This window comes from Mus caroli, unplaced genomic scaffold (assembly GCF_978045245.1).
Source record: "Mus caroli unplaced genomic scaffold, Mus_caroli_1 scaffold_19, whole genome shotgun sequence".
Taxonomy (NCBI): Eukaryota; Metazoa; Chordata; class Mammalia; order Rodentia; family Muridae; genus Mus; species Mus caroli.
In genome coordinates, this window is record NW_028227274.1 from 7,611,899 (window position 1) to 7,624,999 (window position 13,101).

Genomic DNA, 13,101 nt, shown 5'->3' on the forward strand with positions numbered 1-13,101 from the left:
TTAGATATTATACATCCTTATAATTATGTCAAATCACTGAAGACAAGAATATATTTTCTATACAAAGCAAAAAAACTAATAAAAATCAAGGTGAGATTTTTGTATATTTAGTCAGTGACAGAGTACATACACAAGGCCCTGGGCTAGGTTCAACACCCAGTATGAAATTTAAAAAGGAAATCAGAGCCAGGTGGTGGTGACATGGGCCTTTAATCCCAACAGTTGGAAGGCAGAGGCAAACAGATCTACTTACCTAAATGGCATAAAGAGATAACACCTTATTTATTTAAAACACTCTAACATATCTAATACCTAGTATTTCAAGGAGTACAGAAAAAAAAAAAAAACCTTTCTTAAACACTACTGCCAGCAGCATCAATCAGAAAAATTGTGAAAAGAAATGAGGAAATGAAGGCTAAGTCTGGTAGGTAGGAATTTATCCCAAGTGGGCAAAGACATTCTTCACTGAGTAATCTGTCACTGCTGTTTAATAGAAGAAAGTTAAAAATAAGCATAGTGTCCATTAAGTACACAGCTGCTGAAGAGATCAAGAAAACTCTGATGAAATCCTGAAGTGGAAACTCCTAGTTGTTTGGAAAGTTAATTTATGTCAAATGATGTTTTCCTGAAGCGGACCCAGGTAAAAGGATGTTTTGATATAGCAAATACATGAAAGGACATTTGATGAAGGAGTATAAATATGACCCCACAGACAGCAGGAGATGAGCACTGGGCTTTGGTTTGGTTTGCTCCGCCTCAGTATTCCTCGCTAAAGACACACATGTATTGGTTCTCCTTACATAGTGTTGCTGAACTCAACTTGTGGTAACACCACCATTAAGAGAAACTAGCCCAAACACTGTTCATGAGGTTCCTGCAGCAGCTTGCTCCCTCTGTAGTCTTGCCTTAGGCTGGTTGGTGAGCCTGGCGGTTTCTTCAGGATTGAACTACAACTGCCTGGTGTCTGTGTGATGAAAGGGCTGGATTGTAGCTGCCGGTTTGTGCCTGGTGTCTGCTTGATGAAAGGACTAAGCTGTAGCTGCTGGTTCTTGCCTGGTGTCTGCCTGCCTAGAAGAGTGGTCTGCAGATTCATATTTGGTGTTTCTACAGGACTGAACTGCTGCCAAAGAAGATCAAGTTCACCACCTTTTAAAAAACTATTGCTGAACAGGTCCACTTCCCCAATCCTGATAACTACCTCTGCTGGGTGGTGGTGGGCTTACTAAAAGCAGGGGACAAAACATTTATGCCTACAAAATCCAAATGCAGACTTTAGATGAGGTAGGAAGCGAGACAAATACACTCAGAGCACATTACCTTTAGAGACAAAAAGGGAAAGCTACGGCATGAATAGATATAGAAAAATATCAAGGGTAGTGGTAGCCCCCACCTTTAATCCCAGCACTAGGGAGGCAGAGGAAGGTTGATCCCTAACTTGAGGCCAGTCTGGTTTACAGAACAAGTTCCAAGTCAGCCAGGGCTACAAAGAGAAACCCTGTCTCAAAAACAAACAAAAAGCAAAAAGAAGACATTCAATAACAACAGCAAAAAGAAGACATTCAATAACAACAGCAAAAAAGTGAGTAAATGGTGATTACTAGCATTAACATTTTACAGAAAGTCTAAGAACTCTCAAGTCCCTAAATTAAAGTGATACCATACCTGTTCTTTCTGTTGATAGACGCTTCATTACTGAGTACACTGTGCTGCTGATTAGGAGCTGAACCTGTCATTTAATAAAGCACATAAATTGTATAGTAAAAAAGTTTTTAAATGTTTTTTACATGAATGAGTGCACATTTCATGCCTACATGTATGCCTATGCCTTCAAGGCCAGAAGAGGACATCAGATCCCATGGGACTGGATAGTTGTAAGCCACTAGGCAGGTGCTGGGAATTAGGAAGAGCAGTCAGTGCTCAACTGCTGAGCCATCTCTCCAGTACAATATCTTAAACATTTGAATAGCCCTCATTCTATTGGAAGAAATCATACATAACACACTCTCTCTTCCACTTCTCCCTGAGTGGCCTGGAACTCAAGAGATCTACCCACCTCTGCCTCTCAAGTGCTGGGACTAAAGGCTGGCCAGAAATCATTATTAATTAAGCATCATTACACTGAAGTTACTTTAAAATTTTTATTTTGTGTGTGTTTATGAGTGCATGGATATACGTAAGTGCACCATATATATGCATGTAGCAGAATTTTACCCTAGTTAATTGATTGGATAATAAAGACAAAAAGAAGCCAATCACTGGGCAAAAAGGGGGAGGAGGGCATTCGGGCCCAAGAGAGGAAGAGGAGAGAGGAATAGACTTTTTAGTATGGCTAGGCAGGAGAGGAGCAGGTTATAGACCACGGAAAGTTAAGATTTCCAACATAGAATAATTGATAAGTTCAGAGCAATAGATTCCACGCCCAGCAGTTGTGTTCTCTGTTGATTCTAAACTAAGATTGGTGCTTTTCATTTGTGGCAACTCAGGTGGGCTGGAGAGAAAGAATTTAGCTGGGGCAGAATTCAGCCAGGCTTTTTAGAATGGGAAGACTGGGCAAGGACTGAGCTCCAGAGGAGAGGTAATCACAGTGGAGTGCAAGCTGGCAAGACCCATCTCTGAGCTCTAGAGAGGCAGAGCAGGCGTTTGTGAGAGACGCATTGGCTAGGAGAAACACTTGGTCTCAGTCTATGTGCTGGGCTGGGAACAAATGGAGACCACTGGTGCGTAGCATGGACTGATTGTTTTTTTTGTTTATTTATTTATTTATTTTATGCATATGAGTACGATGTCACTCTCTTCAGACACACCAGAAAAGGGCATCGGATCTCATTCCAGATGGTTGTGAGCCACCATGTGGTTGCTGGGAATTGAACTCAGGACCTCTGGAAAAGCAGTCATTGCTCTTAACTGCTGAGCCATCTCTCCAGCCCGATTGTTTTTTATAATTACACAGTACATATGCAGTGACCAAGGAGGAAAGGAGAAAGTGTTAGACCCCCTTGAGCTAACGTTACAGATAGTTTTAAGCCACCACGTGGTTGCTGGGAACCGAACCTAGGTTTTCTGCAAGTGTTCTTAACCAATGAGCCATCCCTCCAGCTGCAAGAAGTTATTTTAATAAAGGAGGCCATGAATATGAAAGGGAGCAAGCAGGGTTGGAGAGAGGAAAGAAAAGGGGAAATGGTATAATTATAATCCCAAAATTAACTGAAATTCTAAAATAAAACCTCTAATAAAAATAAAAACTTCCTTTTAGAAATTACCTTTCAAAAAGAAGCAGAAAGTTCTATACAGTACAAACTCAGACTAAGGAGCAGCAAAGAGATCCAGTAGATTTAGTTTATCTTGTCATTTCAGAAACCATTAACAAATACGAAAGAAAAGAAATTGGCTCAATGTCTACATGACTGAACTCTTTATGGAAATATATGAAAACATTTTTCATATATTTTTGTTTAAAATGGTATGTTTTTTAGAATCTTAACTATGTACATAATTAAATTTAATAAAGATACTTTACTTTTATGTAAATGCATTTCCCATGACTGTATTACACTCATCCCTCCCCTACTTGAGTAAACTGCAGGCACTCAGGTACACCTGAGTGGTCGCTGACCACAGCACTCTACTTCAAGTGTATCTTTCCTTTAGAGTAAATAATACTCTAATAATAATATAGATCCTCTGTTGCTTCATGTGAGCATAGGTGAGCAATATTCATCCAACAGTTCATCTAATATTAAAAATCACAAGGTATTAAAAATAAAGCGTTTGAACATTGTAAGTGGAAAACTTGAAGCATAGTTAAACCTTTAATTCAAAAACAGACTCACTGAGTACTGAGGAAAACCCACAAAGGTAAAACACAAGTAACAGATAAAGTCTGAGGAATATCCCCAGCTTAAGCAATTCATTAAAAATCACTTCTCTAGAGAATATCAAAATAGGAGCTATAGAAACCAAAGAATTTGTGGTAGGCAGGACAAAGATAGTATTTAGGTTCTGCCACAAAACAGTCAATAGAAGAAATTCTACTGAAAGAATTAATGATAACCACAAATTTAAAAACCATAGCAAGGGCTAGAGATGACTCACTAGCTAAGAACACTTGATGCTCTTGCAGAGGATACAAGTTCAGTTCCCAGCACTCACTGCAAGGTCTAGTTCAGGGGATCTGCTGCCCTATTCCAGGACATATACACACATGTGATGCAAAGTGACATATAAATAAACGTAAAATAAACCTATTTTTAAAAATACAGCAATGGTCAACAAGCCTGTTTCCCATGAAAATATTCTCAAACAGCAACAAATATGGCACTGACCACTGTAAAAATCAAATAAAAATTTCAAAGTATTACCTGGAAATGTTCTGTCCTCATCAATCTTAGCTTGACTGAGAAGAGTTGAGACAGCAGCAGTGTTTCCTAATGGATTAGCCTCCACCTCAGATGCTGAACATATGCTGAGATTCTGAACACATAGAATTTCAACAATCTTAAGTCACCCTCTGGAGCTTACCCCTAATCGTTTTCAGCAAATTGTGCCTGCTAAAAATGTTCTTAAGCTAAGTCATTGGAGTAATCCTCACAGATACACCGTTAGGTCCACATCCATGATCCTGCCAAGGGTTACCCTTGGAGCATCAGTTACCATTAATCCCATGCTAAATTTAAAACATCTCACTTGTTAATCCCAGCACTCAGGAGGCAGAGAAGTCAACAGCTCTCTGTTAGTTCACGGCCATCCTGGTCTACCTAGGGAATTCTAGGACAGCAAGGGCTACACAGTGAAAGTCTACCTCAAAGCACCAAAACAAAATTTAAAAAAATTTTAGGTATCTTCCACAGTCATCTAGTTCCATGCTTTTCTTCAAAGTTCATATCTGAACTGTATACACCCACATAAGTATGTTTAAATGACAGTATTTTATGTAACCAAGTAAAATATATTTAAATTTACCTGTTAATTTACTACAGTTATCCTTTCCCTTATAAAATTTCAACATACCACTTAAAAATTAACCTCTCTTCCTCAATTTTTCCCAATTACTTCCATCATCTACATTTCCACACACTTCTCTCTGTCTGTCTGTCTGTCTGTCTCTCTCTCTCTCTCTCTGGGTTTTTTGTTGTTGTTGTTTTGGGTTTTTTTTTTTTTGGTTTTTTTTTTTTTTTTTTTTTTTTTTTTTTTTTTGGTTTTTTGAGACAGGGTTTCTCTGTGTAGCCCTGGCTGTCCTGGAACTCACTCTGTAGACCAGGCTGGCTTGAACTTAGAAATCCGCCTGCCTCTCTCTCCCAAGTGCTAGGATTAAAGGCGTGTGCCACCACTACCCTGCTAACTTCTCATTTTCTATTCTAATCAGTTTAGTCATCAATAACTTTTTTAAAAAACGTATAATTATCTATTTACTACCAAGAACCTTCAATTCATAACTTTATCAAAGCATTAATCCATTAGTAAGAAGAATATAGAATCAACTCTGTAGCTCTGTAATTATTACAATGAACAGGTACCACTATTTTGTGTGTGTGTGTGTGTGTGTGTGTGTGTATGTGTGTTTTAGGAGGGTTCACGTTGAGTGTTAGAGACAATGGAGTGCAGAAAAAGGTGTCCAATTCCCCTCAAGCTACCTGTTGTGAGCATCCGGATGTGGATGCTGGGAACCAAGTTCAATTCTTCTCTAAGAGCAGTACGATTTCTTAGCTGCTTGGCTCTCTAGCCCATAACACTACTTTAAAACATGTTTTAATAATAATAATAATAAAAGTAAAAGCAAGAAGCAAGTGTGATGGTACTCGGCTATAATCCTAGAATACAACCAGAAGGCTAAAGCAGGAGGACTCTGAGTTCAAGGCTGGTATGGGCTACATGGCAGGACCCTGAGTATCAAGTCACTGTTCTCTCTCCCGAAAGTCAATTATACTGAAAAAATCTTAATGAAAACAATCACATTATTAGTGAGTCTTCTCTCTGCTAATGTTAGTAAATTGATTTAAGATAATTGAGCTTTAAAATTCTATCTGAAACTGAGGAAATGGCTCTGTAGTTAAAGTCTTTGTTGAGGAAATATGAAGACCATGTTTAGATTACCATAGCTTCTTAAATGCCATAGGGATATGGCAGTGTCCCTGTAATTCAAACCTCCCAGGAGGCAGAGACAGGAAGAAGATTCCCCAGAGCAATCTGGTTAGTGAAATCAATTGTATAGGCGCACTCTGGATTTAACTGAGACCTCACCTCACTGAATAAAGTAGAAGAGTGACTCAGGATGATTTTCAACATCAACCATGGACCTCCACATGCCCATACATATGCAAGCGTGCACATTAAAAATGTGGGGAAAGGAGGCTAGAGAGAGAACTCAGCTGTTTTAGAGTACTTGCTGCTCTCTCAGAGAATCTGAGTATAGTTCGTACAACCCGTGTCCTGTGGCTCATAACTGGTTCATGTGGCTCTCATTCCCTCTTCATACCGCACAGGCACCTGCACACATATACTCACTTCAAAGACACACACCTACATAAATAAAAATAAATCTTTTAGAAATGGAAGAAGGGCTGGAGAGATGGCTCAGTGATTACAAACACTGGTTGGTCTTCCAGAGAACCTGAGTTCAATTCCTAGCACCCACATGGCAGTTCACAACTGTCTGTAACTCTAGTTCCAGAAGAGCCAATACCCTCGCCCAGACACATGCAGGCAAAACACCAATGCATATAAAATAAAATAATTAAAAAATAGAAGAACTAGGCACTCAAAGACAGAGGCAAATAGACCCCCATGAGTTCAAGGCCAGCCTGATCTACAAAGTAAGTTTTTTTGTTTTGTTTTAAAGAAGAAAATTTCAGATCTGAATAATGAAAAGTTTGTTTACATTTCCTTATTCTATAACTATAAATCTGTCTGAATTTTTATTCAGTACTAAGGACTGAACCTATGTCCTTGGGCATGCTAACATACACTCTGCCACTGAGTTGTATCCCAACACTAAATCTGGATGAACTCTGAAGTCAGCCATCCTTACTTTAAGTTGTCACTAAATCAGTTAAGTCACGCAAATCAAGCCTTACTTTTCTTATCTGAATAACAATTTGTAATATAGACTGTGACTGGGATTTATGATTCTTTCCTTAGCATACTACAGAGGAAATAGTCATTAAATAAAAACTATAAGAGGGCTGGGCAGTGGTGGCGCACGCCTTTAATCCCAGCACTTGGGAGGCGGAGGCAGGCGGATCTCTGAGTTCGCAAGACCAGGCTGGTCTACAGAGTGAGTTCAGAACAGCCAAGACTACACAAAGAAAGCCTGTTTCAAAAAACAAAAGCAGCTGGGCGGTGGTGGCGCACGCCTTTAATCCCAGCGCTCGGGAGGCAAAGGCAGGTGGATTTCGGAGTTCTGAGGCCAGCCTGGTCTACAGAGTGAGTTCCAGGACAGCCAGGGCTATACAGAGAAACCCTGTCTTGAAAACAAACAAACAAACACCAAAACAATACCTAAAACTATAGGGGAAGTTAAGCCATTCTACCTTCCTCCTTAGAGTGCTACAATATAAATTCTGTAAAGCAGAAAACATATCCAGTACCCTGGATGTAGCAGGTACTGAAGCATGCTCTAAAAGAAATGGTGACTATCACTTTTTTAATCACATTATGATAATGAGTACACTGCTCATGTTAAAAAATACAATCTAAAATTAAAGAAAAAACTGAATTGATGAGAACTTCTTTTGCAGCTATTAATTCTCATGAATCAAATGCTGACTGCACAAAACAAAATTCAAGAAGTTTTACATAAATACTAAATACTGCTATTTATATAAAATTAAAAATACACACAAAGCTAGGTATTCTTTGTACATGCATACATAAAATCATAAAAATAAAATCAGAAGCAGTGAGGAAGCACATTTAACTAGAGAGAGGCCTGGAACAAATCCATCCTTCTGCCTTGCTTTCCAAGATGCTGGGATTGCAGGGCTCTGGCCCCAAGATCCGGTTTGCTTTACTTTTTAAAATCTGAAGTAGCTTTTTTTTTTAAAAAAAAAAAAATTCTAATTTTCTCAAATCTGAGTAGATGTTAACTTGTATTAATTCACTGCTATTAAATTCTGAATAAATACTCAAGAAGTTCAAAACATACAAAAATGTTAACACATCAACAAGTGTCTAGAACTGTTCTTACAATGAAGATCTGCACACACTCAATATTGTCACTAAGATTGGTATTAGACAGGGCAAGCAGTGTGTAAACATTACTTATAGCCCAGCTTAGTCCAAAGGAATACATTTGGTTTCTTGCCTTTCTCATTAACCACCTCCTTTAAAAAAAAAAATATTTATTATTATTATATGTAAGCACACTGTAGCTGTCTTCAGACACGGCAGAAGAGGGAGTCAGATCTCATTACGGATAGTTGTGAGCCACCATGTGGTTGCTGGGAATTGAACTCAGGACCTTCAGGAGAGCAGTCAGTGCTCTTAAGCGCTGAGCCACCTCTCCACCCACCTCATTAACCACCTCTGAAGCTCTGAAAAGCATCTATGCAGCAGGAGCTAGAAGATACACTCAACCATTACACTGGGAGACACAACCCTAAATTAAAAAGCCCCATTTTCCATCACTGGATCTGAAACTAGACCAGAATATTGCATGCTAGGCAAGCAGACCACCATTAAACTACATTCCTAGAACAACTTGCTCATAATACTATTCACTGCTTACTTCTAATTACTGCCATGATCTATTACACAGTTTGAATGATCATCTTCAACTCATGCTTTCATTCTCATTCATACGGAAAATTCAATCTAAAAGCACCAACTGTTATCCGTTCTCTTTAAGTTCACTTTGGTTTTCAATTTTCAAACAGCGGACACTGATTTTCACTGCTTTTGCATAAATCCTGTCTCATTCCATACTACCCATAGCTCCTGTGTCTCTAAAATGAATTTTAACCATCCCAAACTCTCTAAAGTGACTTGTATCTATTAACAACGACCTCTTTGCTCATATGATTTTTCTGATGTTCAGGATATTAGGGTGTGGTTTATTAGGCACTCCGTGCTAAGAACTAGAATATTTATGTACCAGCCCTAAAATGTATCACCAAACGGGACGTATTTCACGTTCTGTTCTCAGTTTTCTCATAAAATTAAATATTATATAAATTCACCTGTATTATAGAAAGCACCCAAGTTCTACACATGAGAAATTTTTAATCAGCATTCCACGGCTTTAGAAAGGAAAAGCTTTACCTTTTTTATAAATATTGAAAATAATTTTCAAGGTAAGCATTAGATTTTTCAGACACAGAGTTCTGGATTTCAATTATTTTTTATTAATTCCTAATTTTGTAGATATAGGTTAGTGGTAGTAAGGATTGCCAAGCTTTCATTAATACTCACCTCGCTTTGATCCTCAGCATCACTAAAAAAAAAGTTAGCACTAATAGTCCTCGTAAAATAATGATTTATACCTCTAGTAATTTCCCTTGCCAACTGTTCAAAATTGCCATACAAATCAACAAAAAGGCATTCTTTTAAAATAAATTTTTGGGATTTTTTTTTTGTTGGGGGGGCTGGGGTGGGATGAGGACTCATGGATGCCCTCTACTACTAAGCTACATCCCCAGCCCACACAAATTCTAAGATCCAGATTTATTTATTGTTGGTTTGTTTTTCAAGACAGGGTTTTTCTGTGTAGCCACCTGCCTCTGCCGCCTGAGTGCTGGGTGCATGCTCCACCACCACACTGGCATTAAGTTCTAGGTTTCAAATCACAAAGAGATACGCTTTCTGTTGCTATAATTCTTTTTTTAAGAGAGAAAAAAACCCAACTACATCTGTGTGTTAAATTTAAAGGCTAGCAGTTCAGTTATAGTTTCCATAAAATACAAATGGTAGAACCAAGGAAAACAAGGAAACAGGAGACACATATGCATAAAGGTGAAACACTCAGGTGCTCGGTTTCACCACTGTAAGGCTGCCTTAACAATTTTATCAAGTATTAAGAAAAGGTGTTTTGAATAGTTAGTAAGTGTGTAGAAAGCACTTGGCCCCTCTACTACGTGATAAAGAGGATTACCTGATCTGGTGCCGACTCACAAGAATGCTTCATCTGATTATCCAATGATGAGTCAGGAGAGGGTTTAATATGATTATCCAAATTACAATTTCCAGGAGCCCTTTTTGTGGTTTTATTAATTTCAATTGCAATATTATTAATTTTAACTTCTTCAGATTTAATTCCTTTCATTTTATCCCGTTGGCAAGTTATATTACCATGCGCTTTCATCTCTAAAAATGTACTTTGGGACACTGGATGAGGCATTTCTAAAACTGATGTTGACAAACCAGTTTGTAATAAGTTCAACTTAGGAGACACTTGAGAGTCCAATTTATGTTGCTGCACGGAGTTAAATTTTGAAAGTTTAATTTTAGTCCAGTTGGAGTTCTTCTTAGTTGAGGCATTTATTCCATTTAGTACGCATTTCACAGGCTTTGTTTTCCTACTGGGAAAGAACCGATTAGAGCGCACATCCTGGTTGGTTTCTTTATGATGGAGTATTTGTCTGTCAGCATCGGTCCCTTGCAGTTTTACTTCTGCAGGCTTCTCCTCCTTTACACTTCCCACACATGATGATTCCTTTTTTACCTCTACAGTATCTGATTCAATTTCACCAGCAATTTCTTCACAAAGTTGGAGAATGCTACCTCTTTTGCTCTTTCCAGCTTGCTCCAATTCCTGGTCATCACTGTGTTCAGGCACTAGTGGCAGTGGGATTTGGGGGCATTTTGTGCTAGTACTCACTTGTGTATGAGCTGATTTCCTCAGTTCATTCTTTTTAGAGACCACTGAAGTAGCTGCTTTTAATTTTCTAGTATCAGCAGTTACAGGCACAGGTCTTATTTCTTCTTTTCTACTAGTCTTCTGGAGACATTTGTCAGAGCCTTGGCTGCACTGAGAACTACAAGTAGAAGTTGTCTGATGCTGGACTTTGCGCTTCTTTCCTTTGGGAGAATTTATTACTTCATTGGTAACTGAATGCCTGTCCTCCTTACAATCAGACTTGATTTCAAGCACTTTTCTTTTCACATGCTTTTGATTTACTTTAACCTTATTACATTTACTTTGAGTACTGTTACACTGTTCTCTTCTTGCTGATTGCAGATTCTGTTTAACTGTTTGAATTTGACCATGAATCTCTCTACTGCGCAAAGACCTGGTTGTACACTCTGTTAACTGTTGTAGTCTTTGTGATCTACGGTGAAGCTGTTCATTCCCTTTCAAGATTCCAAGTGATAATTTTTCCTGACATAATTTCTTCGTTTTTGAAGATTCTTGTGATTGTCCCTTCAAAGTTACTGTATTTTTATTAAAGGAGTTAGTAGCATTTTTATCAGCTGGACATGATGCTGACCTTGTACTCATTCGCATTCCAAATTCAGACTGATTTGTTTTACTTTTGTTGGAAAATCTAACCGGTGACTTTACAGCTTCCTTGGAGCCTGACTTCTTTGCTGAACTGTTCTGAGAACCTTCAACCTCTTGTTCTAAATTCTCATCTTCACTTTCTTTAGTAACTATGGAGGAATTTTCTTTTGATTTCTCCTGAATGGACATTATTCCTGAGTAATGTCTTTCTTTCTGAGGAGTTTTTGAGGACTGTGTCCAGGTAGGTACAGATCACTAAGGAGTAGATCTTAGAAATCAACTTTAACTTATACTGATGTACATTTCCAACAAAAATACCAGGTTGTTTCAAGTAATTTTGCTCTTGGCAATTTCTAAGACATGAGAAAAGCTGGCATGAATGTTGAAAGATACTTGCTTTCTGCTGGATAGGGAAATGAAAATCTGGAGAAAATTCTAATTTAATGTTTTCAGAAGTTTTTATTTTTTTAATGAAAATAAACTTCATTCAGATCCAATTTGTTTTAATTATGATTAGTTTCCGGCCTAACCCTATTACTAGAGGAGTTATTTATCACTGACCTGTCTGCTTTGACAAAATTTCTGAAAAGTTTTTTCTTCTGAAGTCTACAGCTACTGGACATTGATGAATTTGTAACATGTCTTATGGCTAACCGGTTTCTTTCCTTGCTTGCCAAGTTTGTTGGTTTGTGGCTTCTATTTAATCTCCTTCGCTTAGTAAAGTACTCTATTAATATAGATTTCCTTTTGTGCTGCCATTTCTGAAAAATTAAAAGATAGACATTAAGTTTTATATAATCCAAGAAACAGATCAATAATACTATGCAGAAAAAATTAATAAACTCAATTTAAATAAATTTTAATTCCTTTTAGAGTATATCTTTAGAATAATAATTAAGTCTCCCAAATATTTTTTTCTATCATCTTAGACTTATTTTAAGTGCATGAATATTTTGCCTGAATACATGTGCACCACATGCATGCTTGGTACTCACAGAGGTCAGAAAGGAATGTTGGATCTTGGAACGGGAGGTGCTCATGATTTGGATGGTTGAGTCAATGTGTAGGTGCTAGACATTGAACCCAGATCCTCTGCACAAGCAACAAGTATTCTAAACCACTGAGCCATCTCTCTCACCTCTCCCAAATATAATCTCCAATAACAATTTATCTTATTAAAAACATATTATACTTAAAAAAATGTATCCCGAGATTTACTTACAGTTCTTTTCCCACAAGATAGAACTGATGTTTCAGCCACCATAACTCAAGAAAATCTGATAAAACCATTCCTTATAGTCTCTTCTTAATACATTATACAGCACCTAAAAAAATAATAATTACAATGTTTTAAAAGATAACAATGTACTTATCTACTAACCTCTGATCCAAATAACATCCTATAATCCTAATTTTACCCTGATCATAACACTAATACTTACCATACTTACCACAGCTTTTATATATATATATATATATATATATATATATATACATATACATATACATATACATATATACACACACACATATATATGTATATATGTATACACACACACAACATTTAATTTCATTATTTCTACCTTGAAGTATACTCTGGTATATTCATCCATTAGAGCAGTATACATCCATTATATACTGTGAAAAAAAAGTTTTAAAATAAAAAA

The 13,101-nt window shown here is 37.5% G+C and overlaps 1 protein-coding gene across 2 annotated transcripts in view; it reads right to left on the reverse strand.

The window, feature by feature from the left end:
* Esco1 (establishment of sister chromatid cohesion N-acetyltransferase 1) overlaps nt 1-13,101 on the reverse strand; it is a 43,282-nt gene that overhangs the window by 18,120 nt on the left and 12,061 nt on the right. For both annotated transcript variants that reach the window (XR_015046103.1, XM_021150797.3), the window contains exons 2-5: nt 12,657-12,759; nt 10,085-12,195; nt 4,359-4,470; nt 1,663-1,726 (exon numbers count right to left, since the gene is read on the reverse strand). Coding sequence is in view for 1 of the 2 variants with exons in the window: in XM_021150797.3 (XP_021006456.1) it covers nt 1,663-1,726; nt 4,359-4,470; nt 10,085-11,623 (1,715 nt within the window). In the remaining variant the exon portion in view is untranslated. The remainder of the gene's footprint in view (nt 1-1,662; nt 1,727-4,358; nt 4,471-10,084; nt 12,196-12,656; nt 12,760-13,101) is intronic.